The sequence below is a fragment of the Bos indicus genome, chromosome 8 (genome assembly GCF_029378745.1).
Source record: "Bos indicus isolate NIAB-ARS_2022 breed Sahiwal x Tharparkar chromosome 8, NIAB-ARS_B.indTharparkar_mat_pri_1.0, whole genome shotgun sequence".
NCBI lineage: Eukaryota > Metazoa > Chordata > Mammalia > Artiodactyla > Bovidae > Bos > Bos indicus.
In genome coordinates this window covers 109,985,586-110,012,924 of record NC_091767.1, presented here as the reverse complement: position 1 = coordinate 110,012,924, position 27,339 = coordinate 109,985,586, and the positions used below count along the sequence as shown (strand labels likewise).

Here is a 27,339-nt window from a genome sequence, read left to right as displayed (position 1 = left end):
ACAGAGTAAGTCAATGCCTATTAATATTTGCTGGATGAAGTAACAAATTCACGCCCTTAGGTGTGCTTCTCTTTCTTTTTCACTCTTTTGGTGCACCTGACTCAGTCCTGCTTCCAGTACCGAGCTGTTTGCTTTCTTTTACTTTTAGGACTTTGCATTTAGTCCTTATCTTGAGGCCATAGTCTTAGCCACCCCAGGCAAAGATTCTGTTTATCCATTTATTGCCTTGGGTGACCATGACTTAACTTCAATCTGACGTCCGCATCTCCTAACCTGGTGTCTGAAGCCCAGAGAGCCATGGATGTGTGTGTTGGGGAGGGCTGAGTATGCACTCAGAGGTGGATCAGATGTGAAACCTGTTTTTCTAGAACCCAAATAGGACAGGTAGATTAGTAACCATAGTACAAGGTCATGTAAGATAGTGTTAATAATGAGGAATATTAATCATTGGGGAGTATGTCTTGTAAAAAATTATGAAATACATCAAGCTTCCCAAAAAGCGTAGAAAGTAAGATAGTGAACATCCCCTCTGTACCTAGCTTTTGGCTTTGTAACATCTGAACTATCTCCCACATTTGCTTCAATTTTTTTGTTTTGTTTTGAAATAAAATACTAGATATGACTAAAGTCTCCAGTGTTCCTCTTTTATCCAGTTTTCTTCTTCCCTCCTCAAGTGTAACCACTATTCTGAATTTGATCCTGTGTGTGCACATGCGTGCATGCACACGTGCACACACACACAATATAGTGTGTGGTTTTATGTTTTAAACTGCATGATGACGTCTTCCCATGCTCTTTCCACTCAGCATTTTTTTTGAGATTTATCTCGCTGGCTCATGTAACTCCAGTTGTCTAAGTTGTTGTGTGGTTTCCTACTGTATGAATACACCACAGTGTGCTGATTTTCTTACTGATCAGATCAGATCAGATCAGTCGCTCAGTCGTGTCCGACTCTTCGCGACCCCATGAATCGCAGCACGCCAGGCCTCCCTGTCCATCACAAACTCCCGGAGTTCACTCACACTCATGTCTATCGAGTCAGTGATGCCATCCAGCCATCTCATCCTCTGTCGTCCCCTTCTCCTCCTGCCCCCAATCCCTCCCAGCATCAGAGTCTTTTCCAATGAGTCAACTCTTTGCAAGACGTGGCCAAAGTATTGGAGTTTCAGCTTCAGTATAATTCCCTCCAAAGAAATCCCAGGGCTGATCTCCTTCAGAATGGACTGGTTGGATCTCCTTGCAGTCCAAGGGACTCTCAAGAGTCTTCTCCAACACCACAGTTCAAATGCATCAATTCTTCAGTGCTCAGCCTTCTTCACAGTCCAACTCTCACATCCATACATGACCACAGGAAAAACCATAGCCTTGATAAGACGAACCTTTGTTGGCAAAGTAATGTCTCTGTTTTTGAATATGCTATCTAGGTTGGCAATAACTTTCCTTCCAAGGAGGAAGCGTCTTTTAATTTCATGGCTGCAGTCACCATCTGCAGTGATTTTGGAGCCCAGAAAAATAAAGTCTGACACTGTTTCCACTGTTTCCCCATCTGTTTCCCATGAAGTGATGGGACTGGATGCCATGATCTTTGTTTTCTGAATGTTGAGCTTTAAGCCAACTTTTGCACTCTCCACTTTCACTTTCATCAAGAGGCTTTTTAGTTCCTCTTCACTTTCTGCCATAAGGGTGGTGTCATCTGCATATCTGAGGTTATTGATATTTCTCCCGGCAGTCTTGATTCCAGCTTGTGTTTCTTCCAGTCCAGTGTTTCTCATGATGTACTCTGCATATAAGTTAAATAAGCAGGGTGACAATATACAGCCTTGACGTACTCCTTTTCCTATTTGGAACCAGTCTGTTGTTCCATGTCCAGTTCTAACTGTTGCTTCCTGACCTGCATACAGATTTCTCAAGAGGCAGGTCAGGTGGTCTGGTATTCCCATCTCTTTCAGAATTTTCCACAGTTTATTGTGATCCACACAGTCAAAGGCTTTGGCATAGTCAATAAAGCAGAAATAGATGTTTTTCTGGAACTCTCTTGCTTTTTCCATGATCCAGCGGATGTTAGCTATTTCAAATAATGCGTTTCTTTACTGTTTCAAATAAAGCTACAGTGAATTTTGCCCATGTCTCTTCACAAAGAGGAGACTTTCTCTGGGACAATGCATTGCAGTTAGTGTGCATAGAAATCACCTGGGAATCTTGTTGCATCATAGGTTCTGGCTCAGTTGGTATGGGGTGGGCCTGAGAACCTGCCTTTCTCACAGGTTCCCAGGCGATGCAGACCCGTGGGCCACACTTTGAGTTGCAAGGCAGCAGTAGGTGGCTGTGCATCGTTGTCTTTCTAGATATTGCTGTATGCTTCTCTGACGACGTTGTACAAGTTTATGTTCCCCTCAGGAGTGTATGAGATATTTGGTTGTTCCAGGAGTAGCCCCTTATTAATAGTATTGAAATGTAATCTGTAGCCATTCTTTCCTTAAAATTAGAAAGATTTTTGGGTGAGAAAACATGAATAAAACAATAATTTCAGTGGATAGTTAGCTTAACTACAGTATTTCTTAGGAATTGACCTAAATTAGATATATGGATCCTAATTAAATAAATTTTTAAAAAATCCACTTGTCTCTTTTCAGATTGTCACTCCATTTACCATTGTCAGCCCGGACAGGGCTCTGGCTATTAGATGAACTATCCCAGATGCTCAGAGGGATGGGGAACTGTGTGGCAGGCTCTGTGCTGCACTTTCACTTAATCCCCACTTTTGTACACGCTCCCAGCTAAGTATTACAGCAAATGTTGCATCGCATCTGTTTGGCTTCAAGGTTTATATGTGAATTGAGTTTACTCCTCTTAGCTTCAGTTATCTGTAAAAAGGGAAGTAGACCAGATAATTAGATCCTTAAGTCCCAGCACTTAATGTTTCCTAGCTTCTCTGATAAATTAAGAAGTTCAAACACATACATATGATGATAGCTTCCACCCACCTATATTTTTAATTATTAAAAAGCACACTTAAAACTCACCACTTTGGCCATTCTTAGTGTACAGTTAAGCATTAAGTGTATTTACACTGTTGTGAGACAGAGCTTCAGAACTTCTCATCTGCAGATTTGAAACTCTCTCCTCATTAAATAGAACTCTTCCTTCCCTCCTCCTCTCCCTGAACCCCTGGTAACTGTCACTGGACTCTGTTTCTCTGAACTTGGCTACATTAGATACTTCTTATAAATGGAATCATGCAGTAGTCATCTTTTTGTGACTGATTTCATTTAATATAATGATTTCATTCCATCCATTTACAGCATGTGACAGGATTTCCTTGCTTTTCAAGACCAAATACTATTTTGTGGTATGTATACTCCACACTTTGTTTATTCACACCTGTAGCTGGACATTTGGGTTGCTTCCACATCTTGGCTATCATGAATAATGCTGATAGTGAACAGGGGTGTGGCAGTATCTTTTCAAGACCCTTCTTTCAGTTTTTTTGGATATATATTCAGAAGTGGGATTACTGGATTATATGATCATGCTACTTTTGATGTTTTGAGGAATGTCTATATTGTTTTCCATAGCGATTGCACCAGGTTACAATTCTGCCAACAGTGTGGTGACATCTTCTACTGGCACAGAAAGTAGCGAATGGGATGTGTGAAATCAGAAGTGAAGTAGGGAGAATAGGCAAGTCCACCGGAGTGAAGGTGAATCTCACTGTGCTAGTATCTGTTTCCCTTGGCTGTTTGAGCTAACACCGCTTGCTTCTCTGAGACTGTTACTTTAGGAGTGGAGGAGGAAGCCAAATTATTTCTTCGTTGATTTCTTATTGACCACTGGTCCCTGAGAGTTTCTGAGACGGTTCATTCCAGCAGTGCTTTAGCGATGGTCAAAGGAAGCTAGAACGCTGTGTGTTGTATTGTTTGCAAAGTTGAACAAGGCCCTTGACATCTCGGTGCTCCCAAATTCTCATTTAAGAAAAAAGAAAAAGGAGCCTTCCAGTCCATGTTTTATTGATAGAATTGTGACTGCTGACCATTTCAGTTTTCTTCTGAGGATTCTGTGAGTGTTTATATGTGTGTTTTCAAGAGGAGAGATAATTGGATTCCACTTACCGTGTGTATAGGAAGAGCTGGAGTGAGCAGTGGTATTGCAACAGGAATTTCTTCTCTCTTGTGCCCTTATTTTTGAATCTGAAGTGTTACCCAAATGCTTAGTCATGATGATAAGGCAAAGAACTTCACAGCTTGCAGTGTGAAACAATGTTTATACTGTATAAGTGTTTGATAATAGTGAAGTGTGGCAGGAGAGTGGGAAGAATTTGTCAACATGTTTTGAGGAGTAAGAGGATTAGATGGGGAGCACAGAGTAAGATAGCCCACATCCACTTTCAAAAGAAAAAAGTTCTTTCAAATGTCTTTTGAAATAACTCAAGGCTCAGCTATTTTCACTTGGCTCTTAACTCCAAACCATTTAAACTTTTAGCCCTGCAGACAGCTGCAGACAGGTATATTTCCCGCCTTGCCATGTTTGTTGATGAAAGCAAGCAGACTTAATTTCACTGTATAACATACATACAGGTGTCTGTATGTTTGCAAAAGCAATTCTTACTCGTGATGCTCCCCGATTTCAGATTTTCCTGTTCGACTGTTACAGTATTTATCAGTAAATCTATCATCTCAACTCTCCTGTCTCGAATCCTTCCTTCACACTGCTGCTAAGGATAATCTAGTCCCAGCTGGACTCCTTGACACCATCTGACCTCGAGGACCCTCCATTTGCTTATCTTATCCCTTATATTACCTGTACTTACTTACTGATTCCTTGCAAGTTTTACATGTCAGTGTGTGTAAAGTACATAAAACAGGGCCTGGTATGTAAGAAGGAGATAAGTAAACGAATAATGAATAGTAGTAACATGGTTACTGTTGCTCCTGTTGTTGTTGCCATTTTGTTCCCGTTGTTTTTGTGTCTTTCATTGATCTGTTTGTTTCTGGCTGAGCTGGCTTTGTCAGCCTCTCTCCGGCTGTGCGAGCTGGGGCTGCTCTTGCTCGGGGTGCTTGGGTTTCTCACCGCAGCGGCTTCTCTTGTTGTGGAGCATGGGCTCTAGGTGCCTGGGCTTCGGGAGCTGTGACACAGGGGCTCGTTAGTTGTGGTTCGAGGGCTGTAGAGTGCAGGCTCAGCAGTTGTGGTGCACAACTTTAGATGCCCGTGGCGTGTGGGATCCTCCCAGACCGGGAATGGGACTGTGTCCCTTGTGTTGGCAGGCGGACTCCCAGCCACTGTGCCACCGGGGCAGTCCTGCTGTTTCTACTTCTGAAGCCCGATTCCGGCCATATCATTACTCTGCTCAAGAATTTTCCATATTCTTTTTTGCCTGCAGCAAACTTTTTGGGGACATCAGAACCATTTTTGAAGCCTGTAAAAAAGTGCGTATCTCTGAGTCCCTGCCTCCCCCAGATAGAAATAGAGATTTCTATTCAGGAGGCCTAGGATGGGACCCAGGGAATCAGAATATGAGTGTGCTCCCCAGGGGATTCTGAAGCAGGTGGTATGGGACCTTATTTGGAGAATCATACCACGTAGGATGAAGTACAAACTCCTGAGTCTAGAGTTCAGAGCCTCAGTAAACCCTGTTTGTATATATTTTCTCCTTCTATTACTTCCTGTTAGTCTGTTGCAACCGTAGTTAGATTTCCCCTCTACTCTTGCTTCCCTGGGTACCCCAGGTGCTTTCCCAGGATGGTATGGCATAATTTTGTGATCAAATATTTCTAATAATCCACAAACCATCTATTTAATAATATGATTAAAACTTGGCTTGGAGTGAATATTAAACTGTAACATGTGAGACCAACCTTCCCTTTTTCGAAAATTAGGAAACAGTTCCTAGGTAACATCACTGGGTACCTTAGGATAATATTTTAAAATTGACCTTTCCTCTTGTTCTCTTTGCACTGCTCTTCTCTGAACTCATTTTACAGGTATTATACTGAGCAAATAGTTTTAGCCTTTAAGTTGCTCAGCTGTGCTCTGTAAATAGAGACACTCAGACAAATCTAGTCCCAACCTCAGAAGCCGTTGGCAGTACTTGAATTTCTTTTATGTTTCTTTCCTTTTGTGTTCTGTTGCTACAAAATTAAGGTATTAATGAAATTGTTTAGGGTAATTTGAGTGTTTTCTGAGATCACTGATGATCCCTTTTAGTTCTCAATACTTGCAATTTTTAGTAACATCTAAGAATGCTGTTTTGCTAAAAAGATTACTTATAATAAAATATTGTTTGGGGAAGAGAAGGCCCTATCATAGGTATTTTCTTTGCCTTGTCTCCTCTTATTTTTATTTTTTTAATTAATTTATTTTAATTGGAGGCTAATTAGTTTACAATATTGTAGTCGTTTTTGCCACACGTTGACAGGAATCAGCCATGGGTGTACACGTGTCCCCCATCCTGAACCCCCCTCCCACCTCCCTCCCCATCCCATCCCTCAGGGTCATCCCAGTGCCCCAGCCCTGAGCACCCTGTCTCATGCAGCGAACCTGGACTGGCGATCTATTTTAAAACATTCTTATAAGTTAGGTATCATTATCCCAGTTTTATGAAAAGTCTTTACAAAGAGGGTATGAGATTTAATATCGCATAGTTTATAAGCAGTGATTACAATATCTGACCCAGACCCCTTCACCTCATGGCCTCGCCTCTTCCTGCTGTGGCCTGGAGCTAGATTTCAGTGTTCACGTTTGTTTGCTGTATTTGCTCTCCTCCCCCTTCTCGTTTTCCCTTAAACTCAAGGAAGCTGTGAAAATGCTGTAAATAATAAGCTCACCAACATTCAGAGTTTGATAGAATAGTCATTCTTCCAAGCCATAGGGGCAGTATTTGGTTAATTCTTTCAGTGCATTTTGAATTTGATGGTGGCCTGAAGGAATAAAATGCACTTTTAAAAAGTAAATAATTGACTCGTATTAAATGGAAAAATTAGCTTTTTTTTTAAGCCTTGAAAAATGCAAACAAATGGAAAAATAGTGGACATGAAGAAAATGTTTTGCCTAGGTAGCAATTTAGCATATTCCATATCCATGACCTTTGACTTCTAGATCAGTACGATTCTTTTAGAGAGATACTGGAAATACTAATTAGCAGTATTCTCTTAGCTGTGAGAATGCACTTAAATAAACAGATCCCAAATACCAAATCATGAGCATGCATGTTTGCCTTTGAGCAATATATTGACTCACCAGCCCAGAGCAAGTGCAGCTCTCCAAGTCGCCAGTTGGGGATTATTTCTGAAGCTGGAGCAATTGTTTCACTCTGCCCTACTGTTTGACACTCATTTGACTTGTTACTTTCTCACACGGAAAGCAGGTTGACGAAACCTCTAGACACACACCCAAAGCGAAAATCCATAAAAATTTATAAATTGGACTTAATTAAAATAAATTTAAGACTTTTGCTCTTTGGAATACTACTAAACAGAATGAAAACTCAGCCATTGACTGGAAGAATATCTGCCAAATCACGTTTCTGTCAAAGGACTTGTATCAAGAATATACAAAAAACTCTCAAAACTCGAAAAGCAAACAGTGTGATTTAAAAATAGGGGAAAGGTTGGGACAGACCCTTCACCAAAGAAGACGTGTGTGTGGCAAATAAACACTTGAAAAGATGTTTGCTTTTGGTGTGTGTCTAAGAGTTTCTGCCTAACCCAAGGTGAATCAGATTTTCTCGCTTTCTTCTAGAGGTATTATAGTTTTACATTTTACTTGTAGAGCTATGCTGTATTTTGACTTTTTACAAGGTGTGAGGTTAACTCAACGTTCAGTTTTTTTGCATATGAGTGTCCAGTGGTTCCAACTCCATTTGTTGAAAAAAACTATTTTTTTCTCTATTGAATTGACTCTGCACTTTGTCAGAAATTAGCTGATATTTGTGAAGGTCTGTTCCTGAACTCTGTTGTGTTCCATTGGTCTTCATGTTTTTCTTTCCCCGATAACACATTGTCTTGATTGCTGCAGCTTTAGACTGTCTTGAAATCAGTTATTGAGACTCCTCAGCTTTGTCTTTGGCTATTCATTTCTTTGTTTTATCATATTTAGAGTCAGCTTTTGAATATCAACCAAAAAATCCTGCTGAGATGTTGATCAGGTTTCATTGACTCTGTAGATCTAATTGTTATGGTATGTCTCTCTGTTTATTTAGGTCTTTTTGGTTTCCTTCATCAGTGTTTTATAGTAAAAGCACAAAGACCATACATATATTATTTTGCTTTGTACCTAAGTATTTCATATAGACAGATGGCAAGAATTATCCGTACTGTATAGATTGAGACACTGAGAAGCAGAGCAGGTAGACTTACTGAAGGTCACAGAGCTGGTTAAGTAGCAGCAGATTCTGGTTTTCAGATGTCTTGCATCTGTCTAGTGTTTTTGCTACTCATTTTCATAGCAGAAGCTTCTCATAGTGAAAAGACGTGTACTTTGGAGTTATTTAGTTTGAGTTCCAGTCTTTTCTCCGGTACTGGTTAGTTTAATGATTTGTTTCATCTGTCTCAGGCTCAATTTCCTCATTCAAAAAACCTTCCTCACGGGATTGTGAAGACTCAGGGAAGTCATATGTGTAAGTTCCTGATGTGATGTTTGATATACATGCAGCACGTGCTCAGTAACTGGCAATGTTATTATCATCTTTGTTACCATTCATAGTAGAAGGTAGTTGTTACAGCCTTTCCCAGAACTTGCTGTCTTGTCTCATTAATTAGATGAATTGTCTCTGAATTGTGGAAAACTGGCGATGAGCCAGGGACAGGCACTAACAACATGGTCCTTAAAGCGTGAGACAGAAGAATTTCCAGAAAACCCACATCATGCTGCTGCTGCTGCTAAGTCGCTTCAGTCGTGTCCAACTGTGTGACCCGATAGACGGCAGCCCACCAGGCTCCCCCGTCCCTGGGATTCATGCTAGCCTTTTATTTTTCATATGTCTACCGTAAAGTGGAAGAAATGTTTTGCAATAGTGAATTGTGATTGGGAATTTTGATGGATATATTTTTAGTTTAAAAGGTAAAGCTTTCTTTAAAAGTGGTGGCTTTAAAACTTTCCACATTTCTACAAAGCCTGGTTTAACTCAAAAAGTCATCAACTTTAATATTAAGTTTCCCAGCTTTGCAAAGATTTGTGACCCTACGCTGGCATAACATAAATGTGAAATGTAATTTGAGTATCAGTGTTATGCTAGAGTAAGACCTTTTATAAAAATAAGAGCTGTATGTTGATAATTCCTTTTCCTGAGAACTAGGCCTTTCCGAGCTTTCTTTAAACCTACAAAGATGAAATATGGGCCTAATAAAAACTACATTTTAAAATAACATAGTTATTGTATGATTTCCTATACATTTAGGAAATCAGGTCTGTGGTCAATACACTGTAATTTGTTCAGTTGTTATTTTCTATTCTTTCAATGTGCAGGTGAGGTTTGAATTAAGTATTCTTATTCTTGTTTCTGACGATTATTTTTCCTTTTCTTTTGTTTAAAAATCAGGAAAGATGTTATTTTTGTAGATGCTATCGTAGGTTTGTGAAAAAGGTGAAGTTCTTTGTTGGATAGATTCAAAGTTGTTTTCCCAGTCTTGTTTAAATAGAGTAGGGTTTTAAATGATGAATTTCAAAGCAAAATAAGCAACTGTGTATGAAAGGGGGATGGGAATCCTATATATCTTTATCTTTCCATTTTTTCCTCTTCTCCCTCATTCTACACAGAAGCAATTACAATCCAAGACTTAAGATGAAGCCAAAAGAAAAAAGACAGAAAAGGAAAATCCTACCTTCTTTTAGTTAAACAACATTTTGAATCAGAAAATGTTCCACAATCCAGTAATGTTCCTAATGTAGTAAGCAGCTGAAGCTTTAACCAGTTCTTGCTGTTTTAATTATAACATTAGCTTTGAAAAAGACTGAACTGTTAGTTGGGTTCTGTGTTGACTTTAGTGCCACAGCTCAGCTAAAATCGCTGCTGTGGCACACCAAAGCTTCCCCAGCAAAATGGGAGAATCTGGTCTAGAAAAGCCTCATTGCTCTTAAAAATTTTTTTTAATTTACATCCAATAAAATTTACTCATTTTGTACTTAGTTCTATTAGCTTTGACAAATGCAAAACTCAAGATATAAAACGATTTCATTACGCCCTCAAAATTCCCTCGAGCTGTTCCTTTGTATAGTCCTTCCTCTTACCTCTGATTCCTGAAAATCCTCTGGTCTTTTCTCTGCTGTTGCAGTTTTGCCTTTTCCAGAACATCTTGTAAATGGAATCATATAACAAGTAGCTTCTGAGTCTGACTTTCTTCATTTAGCGTAATGCATTGAAGTCCGTCACATCCTTGCGTGTCAAGGCTTCCTTCTTTTCAACTGCTGAGTATTCCTCACAAGGAAGTACCACAGTTTATCCAGTTAAGTCATTGAAGGACATTGGGCTGTTTTCAGATTTGGGTGATTATGAATATGTAATTGTGCTTAGTCTCAGTCGTGTCTCTTTGCGACCCCAGGGACTGTAGCCCGCCAGGGTCCTCTGTCCGTGGAATTTTCCAGGCAAGAATACTGGAGTGGGTTGCCATTTCCTCCTCCAGGGGATCTTCCTGACCACAGGATCCAACCCTTGTCTCTTGTATCTCCTGCATTGGCAGGTGGATTCTTTACTACTGCACTACCTTAATCTATCCTAAAGATTTTAATACAAGTTTTTGTGTGAACATAGGTTTTCATTTTCAGATAAATACCTAGGAGTGGAATTGCTGAATCATATGATGAAGCTATTTAATTTATAGGAAATTATCAAACTATTTTCCAAGGTCTCTGTACTATTTTTGTGTTCCCAGCAATAATTTTTGAAAGTTTCAATTGGTCTACATCCTTCGCAGCAATTGATATTGTCACTTTTAAAATTTTTGTTTACTTAACTTGAGCCATTCTAACAGGCTTGTGGCCTCTTATTGTGCAGTTTGCTCTTTGATTTCATTCAGTAGATGATGTTATGATTGCATTGTGTGTGTAGAGAATAGAAGTACTTTTAAACATTAGAGTACACTTAATAGAAAAAAGAAGGAAAAGGAGAAGATGGAGGACTAGGAGATTATTCCCTGGGAAGTTTGGAAGATGTATTTTTTCTTTGACTTTAGGGTACAAAGCAGGAAATGGTGACAATTGCTCCAGTATGATGAATGTGGAAATGACGCTTGTCATATGACCTCAGTTCATAAAGCTCCCCAAGTAGTTTATGTCCTGGAATCGGCTTATTCCCATCTGATAATAAGCCTGAGACGCTAAATTTCTCCGTAATTATAAATGACCTACAGATAGTGCCTTACAAAATAATTATATTTTCCTGGAGGAAATACTAAAGTGTATTTATTTTTTACTTAGGTATAAATTTTCAGATAATTTTAAACTTACTAAGCTTGAATTCTTGATGTTTTACATTTTCATTGTAAGATTAAGTGCTGAGTTTTAAATACTTTGAAATAGTTTTAAATACTTCTAGTTTTTGCTGCTTTGAGATTGAGTGGAAGATGCTGCCAATATTATAATATGTTTGGTATATCATCTGAATATGGGGAAGAATGAAAAGTTTTGAAATATCCCAAAGCAGTTTCCTTTCTTTCTCTCTTTGGTATTCTTAATAGATATATTTTTTATATTCTTTCAGTATCTGAAGATTTAAAAAGCAAGAGTGGAATCATTGTTTAAGGAATGAATTAGAGATTGAGTTTGGCGAAGATATTTCCACAGTTTTACAAGAGGCTATAGAGAGAATTTCAGGTATATTTCTGAACTAGGTTCCCGTGAGTGCTGGGTGTATTTTTCGGTATCTATGCTTAAGTGCAGAACTTGTTTTATAATCATTTTAGTTCAGCAACAGTGCTGCTAGCAACATTTCTTTGTGAGATTTGCATCATGAATTGACCGAGGATGCAATATTTTCACTTTTTTGTTCAAATCTTTCACTTCTTTTATAGTTCTTTTTTAACTGCAAAAGGCTAACACACTATTATTAATGTATCAAACTGCCTTAATCTCCAGACATCCTAGTTAATAGCAGCACTCAAAAAGAGCTTCAAAAACAGGCACAGAGAAGCAAAGTACACATTAATTAGGCCATATTATTACAATTAATATTTTTCTAAAAATCCCATTAAAGTAGCTGCAGATACCAAAGCATTATTAAAATTCTGTAGATGATATCATGGACTTTTTACTGAGCTGAGGACATGAGTTGGTTAAAAGTTGGATGCAAAGAGAAACTTACCAGGTGTATGAAAAGCCTGGGAAAGGTCTTTATTATGTTCAAGGAGATAATCTTTTACCAGGACAGGTGTTTGTGCACAAAGAGGGGACTTCTAAACAAAATTACTAATTTTTTATTTTTTCTTTAGTGCTAAAATTTTCATCTCTTGGCCTTGGTAACGGATGTTTGAAAAAGTGCAGTGTTTAAATGTAATGATTGCTTTGGGTACTTTTACATCAAAAGCATACCATAAGTTTAAGGTCTCAGAGAAAAGTGCCCATTTATTGTCTCTTCTCTCTTCCTATTTCTATTTTTAAACAGTTTGAAGTCCAGATTTGAGTTTCTTATTCTTCTTTCAGGTTCAAGTCACCATATTTCATTGTTATTCAGAAGTGCAACAAAAAGAAGATGTCTCCCTGCTAATACATATGTTACTCTTCTCTTATTATCTCTGTACAGTTTTCCTAAGAATTATAGGGCATTGAAAGGAAACCTGCTGTTCAAATGATGTTGAGTTATTCCTCCGTATATCTCTCAGGCAGCCCAGTGAGTCTTCTGGCATTTTACTCAGGCTTGTCTGTGACGAGCTTTTAGAGTCCTCTTCGTGTTTTACTCAGGCTTGTCTGTGATGAGCTTTTAGAGTCCCCTTCGTGTTTTTCTTTCCCCGTAACATACACACTAGTGGCTCACCATCAGTCACGCCACAGACTCCTTTGTGCTGTTCCAGTGTCTAAGAGTCTACTTCACTAAAAGAGCAGCACTTCATCTCTTGCCTTTGACTATAGGTCCTTCCCACTGCTTTTATCAATTGACATGTCTTTTTTTTTCTTTTTTCACATCGCCAGTCTCCTGTAAAGTGCATTGTTTCAGCATTAGCTCCTATCTGGTTCTGTATGAATGTCTAGAACTGTGAGGGCTCTGAGAGTTTACTCTACGTACAAGCTAACAAGTTATCCTACACAATTTGGTGAATATTTGTAGTCCTTTGTATTTGTTCCTGTTGCTCATACTATTCATTTAATTTGGGTCATTTCATTTGAGGTTAGACATTGAGAAAGGGCCTCAAATTCTGAGCTCCAAACAGAAGAGATGCATATTTTTTTGGCACGTGGTATGCCTCACTTCAGCTTCCTTCCCTTTAAATTTGGGGAGGAATGTTAATGGGATAGTGTATTTTTGTCTTGATATATCGCCTTCGTGGCAGTAGAACTTGATCCTGGCACTAGGGTGATCTCTCTTGCTGAAATATTTGCAGTTCACCATACTACTGTTGGGCTTCCCTTGCGGCTCAGCTGGTAAAGAATCCACCTGCAATGCAGGAGACCTGGGTTCCATCCCTGGGTTGGGAATATCCCCTGGAGAAGGGAAAGGCTACCCACTCCAGTATTCTGGCCTGGAGAATTCCATGGGGTTGCAAAGAGTTGGAAATGACTGAGCGACTTTCACTTACTCACTCACTTTACTACTGTTAGGATGATCAGTACCGAGGGTTTATAATCAATGATGCTGTTTTACTTCTCCCTGAAACCATGAGCTGTGCCCTTCTGTTTTCATCATATTTGTAAACATCTTTATTGATAGTGTGCGGAGCCCAGGATATGAAGGATACCATCTTCTTCCCCATCTTGCTGACTCACAACTTGAACTCCTCAATGTCAGGACACTGATTCTGCTTCGTGGACATTGTCCAAAACTGCCATGGTAATAAACCCAAACTCGGCTTTCAGATCTCGTCACAAAGCTGTAGTCTGTGACTATGCACAGAGGATGAGACGGTTGGATGGCGTCATCGGCTCTATGGACATGAGTTTGAGCAAACTCCAGGAGGTAGTGCAGGGCAGGGGAGCCTGGCGTGGTACAGTTCATGAGGTTGCAAAGAGCTGGACACGACTGATGGAGAGAACAGCAATAGTAGTCCATTTCTTCCAGCTATTATAGTTACTATTTTGGCACTCCAAACCACTTCCAGTTTGTGTGTTGGGTCTGAGTGTTATAAATACTTAATTATGCCCTGTTTACAGATGAGAAAAAGAAGGCACAAGGAGGTTAACTAAGTTCAGTTCAGTTGCTCAGTCGTGTCTGACTCTTTGCAACTCCATGGACAGCAGCATGCCAGGCTTCCCTATCCATCACCAACTCCCAGAGCTTGCTCAAATTGATGTCCATCAAGTTGGTGATGCCATGCAACCATCTCATCCTCTGTCGTCCCCTTCTCCTCCTACCTGCAATCTTTCCCAGCATCAGGGTCTTTTTCAGTGAGTCAGCTCTTTACATCAGGTGGCTGAAGTATTGGAGCTTCAGCTTCAGCATCAGTCCTTCCAGTGAATATTCAGTGTTTATATCCTTTTGGATTGACTGGTTTGATCTCCTTGCAGTCCAAGGGACTCTCAAGAGTCTTCTCCAACACCACCGTTCAAAAGCATCAATTCTTTGGCTAAATTGCCTTGGTCATAACTAACTTTGGCTAACTAACTTGCCTAAGGTCTTGAAGTTAGTAAGTGATAGAGCTGGATTTAAACCTGTAGCTGTCTGCTTCTATAGCCCATGCTCATATCTGCTTCACTTACTTTCTCTTTAAATTACTGTCATATGAGAGTTATAGGTGATAGATGTTACGGATTCAAACTGCGGGTGATAGAATTAGAGTTTATGCAGGAGTAAGTTTCAGCTGGTTTTTTAAATAAAGGATAGATTTAAATGTGTGGACAGGAGAGAGAGTTCCATGGAGCACAGAATGAGTAAAGTTTCAAAGATGGGTCTGAAGAGTCTGTTCAGGGGATTACAAAGAGATTGAATCAGCTCTATAGAAATAATAAATAACCAGCGAACTGAAGGTTTATCCATGAGACTTTATTGAAAAAATACTTAGTTTTTTTTCTCAAAGTTCTTAGATTAATTGGGTTCTTCTAGAACACCTCTTGGAGAAGGCAATGGCACCCCACTCCAGTACTCTTGCCTGGAAAATCCCATGGATGGAGGAGCCTGATAGGCTGCAGTCCATGGGGTCGCGAAGAGTCGGACACGACTGAAGCGGCTTAGCAGCAGCAGCAGCAGCAGCAGAACACCTCTATTAAAAATTTTGTCTCATTTACTGGGAATTCAGTTCAGGTTTCAGTTGGAAGTACGTTAGTAAGGAAATAATAGATAAAATTCTCAGTCTTTGTTATAGAGCTTTTTAGTCCATTTATTTTTCTTGAGCTACTTCTGCCCACACCAGCATAATTTGGTTGGTTTAACTTGTGATGAAATTGGTCCAGCAGGAGGAATTAAATGTATATTGGAAATGTGCCAGATATTGGGAGAAAATGTTATTTTTAACATTCTGGTCATTTTGGTAGAGTGATCTTGCCATGAAGTTGCTATTGGAAGGTTTATAGACCACTAAACATGGCTTTCTTATTTACAAAAACCACACACACACACAGAAACTAGAAATAATGTGAAAACATGTAACTTTGTCAAAAAATGTCACGCTTACATAGCCTAGTGAAAATAAGAATCCCAATTGACAGAAACTAGAAATAATGTGAAAACATGTAACTTTGTCAAAAAATGTCACGCTTACATAGCCTAGTGAAAATAAGAATCCCAATTGAGATGGAAAGCTTATTGCTGCCCTAAGCTTGGGGATGAAGAAATTTGAATTCTCCTCTGGGTTTTGTAACTGATTCCCCACTGAAGCATAAAATATACATAAAATAAACCACTTTTCTATTCATTCATTCGGTATATTTACAATTTAGAAGAGGTGTGAAGAGCAGGGAGATGAGCTGACACAAAAGGTCAGGAACTGAGGAAACATGGGCCGAGAGCGGACCAGGTGAGAATATCCCTGTGGAGCCTTTGGTTCTGATGGAGGTGGATGAGGAGCTTGGGATGACATAAAGAATTTTGAAGGTTAATTTCCTTATCTAGAACAGAGGAGTAACTTTTTTTATAACTTCTAGATTTGCAGTTTATCCAGTATCTTTTTAAAAATCATAAAACCTTACATTAGTTTTTTCCAAGCTAAACTTTTGTCTATAATTATAATGTCATTTTATATAGTTCCTTACCTATTCAGAAATATAATTTGTGCCATAGATTTCTCTGGGCTTTTTAAACCCAGGTCCATAGCTACTTTGGAATGGGGGCTATTCTTAAAATATGTACAAGGTTTTATTTTATCTGCAGTTGATTCTAACCACATGTTTTTGTGCATGCTTAAAAAGTCCTGTGTTGATATTTTGTCAAACTGTGTTGAAAATACTTTCTTCTTAATAAAATGAGTATTTGTTGTTGCTCAGTCGCTAAGTTGTGTCCAACTCTTTGCAACCCTATGGACTGTAGCACACCAGGCTTCCCTGTCTTTCACCATCTCCTAGAGTTTGCCCAGACTCATGTCAATTGAGTTGACAGTGCCATCCAGCCATCTCATCCTCTGTTTTCCCCTTCTCCTGCCCTCAATCTTTCCCAGCATCAGAGTCTTTTCCAGTGAGTCAGCTCTTTGCATCAGGTGGCCAAAGTATTGGAGCTTCAGCTTCATCATTAGTCCTTCCAATGAAATTCAGTGTTTATATCCTTTTGGATCGACTGATTTGATCTCCTTGCAGTCCAAGGGACTCTAGAGTCTTCTCCAGCACCACAATTTGAAAGCATCAGTTTTTCGGCACTCAACCTTCTTTATGGTCCAATTCTCACATCCATACATGACTACTGAAAAAACCGTAGCTTTGACTACATGGACCTTTGTCGGCAAAGTGATGTCTCTTCTTTTTAATACGCTCTCTAGGTTTGTCATAGCTTTCCTTCCAAGAAGCAAGTGTCTTTAATTTCATGTCTGCAATCACCGTTTGCAGTGATTTTGGAGCCCAAGAAAATAGAATCTGTCACTGTTTCTGTGGATGGAGGTCCATAACACTGTACAGGAAACAGTTACAAAAACATCCCAAAGACAATGAATATAAGTAAGAGCAGAAGTCAATCCTAACTGACCTTTAAATGAATGTGCATTAAAAAGCTAAAGCCAACTAGTTCTAAATATTTTCATTCAAAAACTGTTTGAAATATACCTAAAGACAATGTTTATTTTCTAAATCTTTTAATTTGGGAAAGATTTCAAATTGTTATTTGATTTTAACCCACTGATCAGGATGCCCCTGTAGACATTCTCATCTGGGATTTATTGTTCATAATTTCCTCATATTAAAGTTTAAATTCTCCATTAATTTCTTCCTGGGAAGAATATTTTGTTCATGGTTCCAGCTGTAGCATAATCCTGTCTGACCTGTTTAAGTTACTAGTCAACCATCCGAGCCATAGGCTTCTGCTGCTGTACAATGGGACTGTTTATTATTTAGCATGTTGTCATTTCCAGTATGTGCTCTCAGTTCCATGTAGATAAGCAGAGGCCCTGCCTTTGGAGAGGTCTAATCGAGTGAAACTAATGTATATAGATCCATGCACACTTTGGAGTGTGGCGTAAGAGGCTTAGAAGAGTATTGAAAAGGAAATGGAGAATGTTAGTTTTATTACTAGTTTATGTGCTTTGCTGTGTATGATTCCCAATTTGTGCTGTGCTCAGTCGCAAGGTTGTGTTCCTCTCTTTGCCACCCATGGACTGTAGCCTGCCAGGCTCCTCTGTCCATGGAATTCTCCAGGCAAAAATACTGGAGTGGGTTGCCATTTCCTTCTCCAGGAGATCTTTCCAATCCAGGGATAAAACCTGTGTCTCCTGCATTGGCAGGCAGGTTCTTTACCACTGAGCCACCAGGGAAGCCCATAATTCCCTATTTAAACAAACTAAATAGGATAGAAAGTGAATTTGTACTAGAATTTATTCTACCCATCCTTACAAAATTATCATGAATGTTTACCAAGAAAAGTAAAAGAGTTTATTAAGAAAGCATTAACTCTTGATTGATAATATCTTTTTCTCTCTTCTCTTTGCAGAGTATGTGTGTAACTGCTCTGCGGTTGGAAGCCTGGGTGTGAATCGCTGCAACCAGACCACAGGGCAGTGTGAGTGTCAGCCGGGTTATCAGGGTCTTCGCTGTGAAACCTGCACGGAGGGTTTTTACCTGAATGGTACTTCCGGGCGCTGTCTGCCCTGTGACTGTAATCCACGTGGAGCCCTCAGCACAGTCTGCAGCAGGTAAGCAGCAGAGATTGAAGGTAAAATTAACTTTGTTTTATCACACTCAGAAGGCGGCCCCTGCTCTCAAGGACCAGACTGGCATAGAGTCATCAAACATTTCATATTCTTTGTTATCATTTTGACTTGGGGTCCACATTATATTTAATGTCTAGATTTAAAAGGTTCTATTGACACAACATTGTAAATTAACTATACTACAATAGAATTATTTTTTTAAAAAGCTTCTGATTTACTGATTTAGTTCTTCAGATTACTTAGGTAACCAGTTTTGCTTTGTAAGGTGCGGTGCTTAACTAAGTTCAGTCGTGCCCGACTCTCTGCAACCCCACGGACTGCAGCCCCCCAGGCCCCTCTGTCCATGGGGACTCTCCAGGCCAGGATACTGGAGTGGGCTGCCGTGGCCTCCTCCAGGGGATCTTCCCGACCCAGGGATCCAGCCCAGGTCTCCCGCTCTGCCGGCGGAGTCTTTGCCTGAGCCACCAGTAGTTTTCTGACTTTCATGGAGCAAAAGTATTGAGAATGTAGCCTGCTTTCTGGAAGCAATAACTTCTAGGCCCTTCCAGTGAAAATGAGTGTTGGGTGCTCAGTCATGTCCAACTCTTTGTGACCCAATGGACTGTAGCCCGCCAGGCTCCTCTTGTCCATGGTATTCTCCAGGCAAGAATTCTGGACTGGGGTGCCATTTCCTTCTCCAACCTGGGGCTTGAACCCATGTCTCTTGCACTGGTAGGCGGTTTCTTTACCACTGAGCTACAGGGGAAGCCATATGGGTGCTTTTCTGTGTTTTAATTGCAATTTAGGAAGTTGGTTGGTAGTTTTGTGTTAACATGTAATGCATTGTAAGTTTTTTCACTTAAAATATTGGAAAATGGCTTCCTTGTTAGCATTTATGCAGAATATCTGATTTTCAGTAATGGATGATGCTAGGCAGGTAGAAGATATTATTCTTACCTCTTCTATGTGAACTGTCTTTTATGTGTACTTGACAGGTTCTGTCATCCTTAGAGGTCTTTTAGAAATGAGTAGCACATGATTTTTTATTATCTGCATAATGGCGAAGTATGTTGATTTTCCATTCCCTTTCCTTAGTCTTTTCCTTAGTCTTCTAAGGAAAGGCCTTGCTTCTCCTGCAGCCCTTACAAGTAGTGGCTGTCCTCACTCTCCTGCTTCTCTTGTCTCTAGACCTGGAGCTGGAGTGTCTTCCTTGTCTCTCACTGCTGCTTCTAGAATGCCTTCCCTTCTGGCTCACTAACACCTCCCTGACCCTATGCCTGTCACGGTTCTGGATGATTTTTCAGTGTCTATAGATAGTCCTAATGACGCATTGGCCGAGTCATGACAATGTATGGCAAAAACCATCACAATGTTGTTAAGTATTCATCCTCCAATTAAAATAAATAAATTAATTTAAAAAATGCACGGGCCTCTCTGTTTCTTGCCCTCTCTTCCAAGAAGTTTTCCTCCATCTTCCTTCCAATCTTTATTTCTTTTACTTGTCTTATTTCTTGATTGTGTTAGTCCCCAAGAATAAGCTTATTAAAGTTTTTAGATAAATCCATAATTCTTTTCTATGAGTTAGTGCAGACTAATACTTAATTTAAAATTTTAAAACATTATTATTTCAGAATGTCAGGTAATTTGTCAGAGCAAGCACTGCATCCCAAAAGTCATTTGAAAACCTGTAAGTCATTAGAAGGAAGGCATGGGAGCTCTAAATCCAGCCCTAAGCATCTCACGTCTTCCCACCAGAAAGGAAGTTACATGGGCATGAGACTAGAGGAACAGAAACAGGAGGTTGCAGGACTGTGCACTTCAGCAAGACCACATGGGTGATCCCTGAGGAAGCACCTCTATGTTCTGTTCTGCTTTAAGGTATATGTGGGTGGCTTAAGCGGAAAAGGAATTGTAGGCAAGTAGTGTGACATTTGGCGGAAAGGAGATGGAGTCTGAAATTAGTAGACTTTGAGTCCATTCTTGATTCAGCCACTTAATAACTGTATAATCTTTTATTTCACCTCACCTCAGTGTTTTCATGTGTAAAGTAGGATTAATGCATATAACATGAAGAATTTTTGTGAGAATTAAGTTGTGTGTGTACACCCATTTACACTGTAACTGGCACGTAGATTCAGCTCAGTAACACTCCAGTCATTGAATATGTTTTTTTTTAAGTGAGGAATAGAATTGTTGACTCACAGAAGAGGGGACTAAGTCACCAAGTTTGCGTATGAGTAGGGACTGAAGTATCTGTTTCTGTTGGTAGTCTAAAGAAGAAATTGTTCACTGCGAAAGAAAAAGAAGTTTAGCTTATTTTCTTCCATTTTCGTGGAGAAACCTATTAATGCTTTTTAAAATTTTCAGTTTAAAATAATAGTAGTAAAAATTAATTGCAGACACACTAGGTATGATCCTGGGCCTTTTGCATGTAGTAATTCATGTAATCCTTGCAGCAACCATATCAGCTAGGCACTATTATTATTATTCTCATTTGTACAGGAAAAGAGCTACAAGTTAGGTACTTTGCCTAACTTACAACATCAGTTCAGTTCAGTCGCTTAGTCGTGTCGGACTCCTTGAGACCCCATGGGCTGCAGCACACCAGGCTTCCCTGTCCTTCACCATCTCCTGGAGCTTGCTCAAACTCATGTCCATTGAGTCAGTGATGCCATCCAACCGTCTCGTCCTCCGTCATCCCCTTCTCCTGCCTTCGATCTTTCCCAGCATCAGGTTCTTTTCCATAGTAGCCAGTAAATAAGAGTTGGAAATGAAATGTATGCAATCTGAACCTAGAGTGTGTATTCCTATCTACTGTGTTGGTACAGCACTTTTCAAAATCTCAATATTGAGCAAAGTGAGTGTGTATTATGAGAAACTTTGATGCAGTCGTGCCCACTACTTGATGTTTTATAGGAATGCCTTTTTAAAACATATTTATTCATTTGGCTGCACTGGGTCTCAGTTGCGGCACGTGGGACCTTTTGTTGTGGCACACAGACTCCCTGGTTTTTGCATGTGGGCTCTAGAGCTGTAGGCTCAGTTGTGGCTCAGGCTTAGTTGCTCTGCGGTGTGTGGGATCTTAGTTCCCCAATCACAGATCAAACCCACATCTCCCACATTGCAGGGTGAATTCTTAACCCTTGGATGACCAGGGAAGTCCCTATAGGAATTTCTTCTGATTATATAATTCATGCTATATAAATAACTCTATCGGGAAAGAGTAATCCCAGTTTTAGCTTAGGAGACATTGAGAACATTAGCGAAAGTTTATAAATATATGCTAAATTTCTAAATAGAACAGGTTAGAGTAGGAAACAAGCAGAAGTAATAAGGAGAAAGGATTCCCAGATGAGCTAGGAACTGAGTTGTGCCTTACAGATTATGGTTTGGGAAGGCAAGAGACAAAATTCAGGAGGATTTCCTAAGGTTATACAGGATGAGAAATCTGATCTGCTAGAAGTGAAGTGAAGTGAAGTCGCTCAGTTGTGTCCAACTCTTTGCGACCCCATGGACTGCGGCCCGCAGGCTCCCCTGTCCATGGGATTCTCCAGGCAAGGATACTGGAACAGGTTGTCATTTCCTCCTCCAGGGGATCTTCCCAACCCAGGGACTGAACCTGGGTCTCCTGCATTATAGGCAGAGGCTTTACTGTCTGAGCCACCAGGAAAGTTTGCAATACCAATGCAAATACCAATGCAACTTCTGTCATGGCCTCCTTGTTCTCTTTTTAAAAAGAAATGAAAGGAGAAAAGTGCACTCAATTCTATCCTGATTCACATATCTAGTGTTCATGAATCAACAGCTGGCTTTTAAAAAATTCATTCGCCTGTTCCTTATGCCCATATATTTCAGTGGGAGTTGCCCCAGTGAGGGTAGAGTTTGGCTGCAGGAACCAGATGTGGGTTGAGCAATGTCTTTGTGTGCAAACACAAGGTCCTTTATGTACTGACAGATGGCCGCCCCGCACATCACCACTGCTGTTCCAACCTGTTTAGCTGGGAAAGGGTTAGTCAACAGTATCTTTTCATTTCTGCTTTTGGAATGCATTTCTAATATTTTCCTGATTTACATTTAGATATATTGAATTTAATAAATGGAGAAATCAGATAGCATTTTATCTCAGTAAAGGAGTATACCTAGTGAGAGCCTGACTGTTAATATAGCCTTAGAATGTTGTCAGGGTTGACTTATATGTAGACAGTCATCTACAGATTTGAGATTTTTTAATGTATCTGTAGTAGGTTAGTGTACCAGGTGCATCATTTTAAAACTGCCTCTATGAGATGATGAAGTTCTGTTGTGTAATATCCTTTCCCGTAAAACCTGTGGTGGCTGCTGTGTGGTGTGTGTTGAAATATTTACTACTTTGCATTTTTAATTATGGGAATATGCCACAGGGCAGAAGACAAAACTTTACTTATGAAATAAACTTATGCTGAAATAAATGTCAAATAGAAAGACGACAAAATCTCCAAGACTCATATTCATATGGGGCTCTGAAAATCACCTGTTGTGTAATAACCAGGAGTAACAGTTGCTTGTGTAAACTCTTATTTATTACTTTTTCTATAATTCTGGGACATAGAAACGTTATTTCATCACCAGAAATAATTTAAAACTGAGGAAGCCTTTGTCATTTTATCCACACATTTCATTTAATAGAGATTGCATTTGCCAACTGTATATCAAAAGATATTATTCCTATGCTCATGGAGCTTGAAATGGAAAGATAGTAATATAAACAAAATAGCATTTATAAAGCACACAGGAGATTCAGGAGGTCTCGAGAGAGGAGATTACATTTAAATTAAAATTTGAATGATGAGTAGACGTTTATGTGAAAGAACAAGCCATCTTTAGTAGACTGCAAGGGGCTCACTGTTTGCTGAAGCAGGAACACTGGAGGCAGAGAGGGAGGTTTGAAGAGATGGGAGTTGTGTCTCTCTGCTTCCTGCTGTGTGTCTAACACCTGGAGTCGTGCCTGGTACAAGGTGGACACAGTGAACACGTGGTGAGTGAACAGTTGGAGAAGAAATAGGGCCGGACCACCGAGGGCCTGAAATGCCGCGTCAATTAGCCTGTCCGCTGAAGACTGCTGAGTGTGTAGTAACATTGGATTTGCTCTCTAGAATACTTACTCTTTCAGAAGTCTGCTGGATGGAGAGAGTGAGCTCAGGCAGAGAGATCTGGGAGAAGGCTATTGTGTAACTGTTCAAGCAAGAAGAGTTAAAAGGCTGATCTAAGCCAGTGGCGTTGGCAGTGGTGCTGGAGAGGAGGGAACCAGTGTACGCAAGAAAAATCCACAGAACTGGGTGGTTGATTTTATTTATGGAGTGAGAGAGAGAGATGACTTCCATGTTTCTTTCTGACCTTAGGCTTTAGCGTGTTCATTTTCTATGGGATGTTCAGATAGAGATGACTGGGAGACAGTTGTGCACATATTAGGTGCCAAGCTCAAGAAACCTTATAAACTAGCATATTGTAAGGAAAACAAAGCTTCGTAGGTTTAATTTTATTTTAAAATAACTTTACTCTTTACCCCAATTATTTTTCTTGAAATTATACCAATCTTTAGTTTACATCACCTTTTTCTGGTATACTTCAGTGTTTCTTTCCTTGAAGGTAGAATTTTAAAAGGTAGCCATCGTGGTCAGAAGCAGGTAACTGATGTCAGGCTTTATCCTGTCATGGCTCGTTTGTTTCAGGAAATGTTTCTACAGTGCCAAATGGTTTATGTCTTAGAAAATAAATCATGTAAAGTTCATGGTAAAACCGATTAGACTAAAATTTGAATGTTAATAAATGGCCAGACCGGGGCTTATTCAGCAAAGGCACTGAGTGCATTGAGGTTTTAGTGTAAATAATGCATGTCTGTTACAGCTTGGAAAGCTCTGTGTTATTCAGTGTGTTTTTGTCTTAAATCCTCCTTTCAATACAGAGTATGGTCTGCCCTCCTGGTCTTCTAATTATTAACTAAATATCATCTGTAGTCAAACAAATGGGAAAAAAAAAAAAAACAAAAGAAAATGTTTTTTCCTCCCAGCTATTGGTGACCCTTGTGAACATTAACATAACATGTCACAGTGAATTGATGTAGTTGCTGTTGATCAAACGTGTAATTTTCCCTAAACCGTATTGCAGACTCTACTACTTGTTTCATTTTATTAAGTCACTTTTAGGTCAGTTGGAAATTTTTTAAAGAAAAAATTTAAGTTTTATTATTTATAATACTAAAAGACTATTATTTTGCTTCTTCTGAGAAACTCCCCCAGGTCTATAGTTATGTACATGCTAATAATATTAATATGAATAATCAAGTTCATATAAATGTATGAACCATTTGGTACCAAAGTATTTATTTGTTTAACAAGTTTATTTGTATTTGGTACCAAAGTGTTTATTTGTTTAACAAATTATGTACAGGGTACTTTCATAGACCTTGTGGGAAGTAAATAAGACAATGGGAAAACAAACGGAGCTTCTGGCCTGGTAAGGTTATAAAGACACAGGCTTCCCTGGTGGCTCAGTGAAGAATCTGCCTGCCAAGGCAGGAGACTCAAGAGACACAGGTTCAATTCCTGGGTTGGGAAGATCCCCTGGAGAAGGCAATGGCAACCTACTCTGATACTCTTGCCTGGAGAATCCCATGGACAGAGGAACCTGGCAGGTTAACAGTCCATGGGGTCTCACAGAGTCGGACATGACTGAGCAACTAAACAGCAACCACAAATATATATGTAATATATTTATATATATATATATATATATATATATAATAATAGTACAAAGTAGAACAACCACAAATATATATTTATATATATATATATAATTATAGTACAGAGTACAACAACCACAAGTATATATTTATATATATATAGTTATAGTACAAAGTAAAAACTGACCCACATCATAAAATAGAAAGATAAAATGTTAAGGAGATTAAGAAACTGGGAGATGTCACTTATAGCTGGAAAAATCAGAGATGATGTCATCGAGGAGATAGCTTTTGACCTCAGTTTTGAAGGAAGGAAAGGATTTAGACATACGGAAGTGGAAAAGGTGCAAAAGAATGCTACAGAGCAGGAAGCAGCAAGATGAACATCTCAGAGATGTGCTTACACAGGATGTAAGGTGAAGGGGGAGTCGGGACAGAGGAGATACATCTGGCAAGCCCTGCCGGGGTCAGGTCCCAGATGGGACAGATGCGTTAAGGGCCAGACGCGCGATTTGGATTTTATTCACAAAGCACTTTTTAAGCAAATGAAAGACCAGCCGTGCATGCCAGCAGTGGTAGAATGGATGGCTGTAAGCAGGCGGAGAGCCAAGGCAGGGTGAAAGCTAGGGAGACCGGGGCGACGACGACGGAGAGGAAGGAGAGTAGTGAGAATGGCGATCGCCCAAGGAGAGCGCTGTTTCTGTGCATAGTCGTCTAGAAAGTTTATGGCTCTGTGCTTTAATGCATGTACACAAATCGAGAGGCAGTTTGTGTTTCCAAGTTGAATTTAGCGAATTGCTCAGTCCCAGGGTTCCTTCCTCGGTCCGTACGCGTGTGCTCACCGCTCTTCCTTTGTCGCCCGCTGCCTCTCCTCTGCTCCTGTAGCTGCCGCCACCCGCTGCATCCCATGGGGTCTTTATTCCCCACAAGCCTTGCTGCTGGGTGCCAAGCAGTGTCCCCATACCCATGTTCTTTCTGTGTTGCTAGAAATAAACCCAAGGGCCTGTACCTGTGAAGATTTTTAAAAACTATTCATCTTTATAGAGAGCTCTGTGGCGGTAGCAAATATAATAGATATGGGGAAGTTGAGCGCTTATATAACTGTCAGACTTTCCACAAACAGGGTTCAAATGTAGGCATGCCTCCTTTATTTTCCAGTTAATTACTCTGACGCTCATATGCCTCAGTAGCACAAACCCAGTGTCCTCTTTTTGAGTCAGTCCATTCCCCAACAATTGCTTACTAGCTTTCCAGTAGCTCGAGGAGTTAGTCCTCCTCTAATGCTGAGTATCAGCTGGACGTGATTCTGATCAGTTCACTGATGTTGTTGTTTCTCACTCATATATTGAATTTGGGGTTGAGGCCTGGCCCTCAACCTGATGTGATCAGTGATGCTCGATCACTACTGGCGGTTGATTTTCCTGGACCAGGATAATTGGCAGCAACAGTTATCTGAGGGAAGATGAACCCACTCCCTTGGTTCCAAGTTCCTTCAAAGATGCTCTAAACTGGGGCTCTAAAGTTACAGAAATTTAGCAATTGACTCCTTTAGTGTATATGTGCAGTTCCATCTAGTGTACAAGCCAGTTCCAAGAGTACTGGTTGAGGACATTTTGTAGCATCTTTTACCTAACAAATCCCAAATATCCCTCCTTCCCCAATACAAAAGGTCTTGTTAAACACCTCTCTCAGACAGTGGGACTTGTTCACTCTAAACTTACTAAGGGAACCGTAACTTAAATGATTCTTCTCCCACCAGTAGGATCTGCTTGAAAGTTATTTTCCAGCAAATAACCCCTGCCCACATGGCAAAGCAGTTGCAAACTTCTCTTGCAAAGGAGAAAAAATGCGCGTATTTAATCTCTAGTTCAACATCTCTCTGATAGGACATTTTGCTATACTTAAAAAGTTAAAAAATCTTACAAACATGAAGTATTTTTCTGGGCTGTACTTTGACTTCTTTCTGAGATGAAACTAGCGCACAACACAACTTGGGAAATACTACTGACATTATCGTTGTTCAGTCGCTCAGTCGGGTCCAACTCTTTGCGACCCCATGGACTGCATGTAGCCCAACAGGTTCCTCTGTCCATGGAATTTCCCAGTTAAGAATACTGCAGTGGGATGCCATTTCCTACTCCAGGGGATCTACCCAACCCAGGGATCTCCTACATTGGTAGGCAGATCCTTCTACCACTGAGTCACATTATTACTACAACCATC

The 27,339-nt window shown here is 39.9% G+C and overlaps 1 protein-coding gene across 1 annotated transcript in view; it reads left to right on the top strand.

Annotated features, from left to right (window-relative positions):
- The window catches only part of MEGF9 (multiple EGF like domains 9), an 80,922-nt gene that overhangs the window by 20,813 nt on the left and 32,770 nt on the right, over nt 1-27,339 (top strand). Inside the window, exon 2 of the mRNA XM_070795386.1 lies at nt 18,200-18,401. Within this exon, the coding sequence (XP_070651487.1) occupies nt 18,200-18,401 (202 nt within the window). The remainder of the gene's footprint in view (nt 1-18,199; nt 18,402-27,339) is intronic.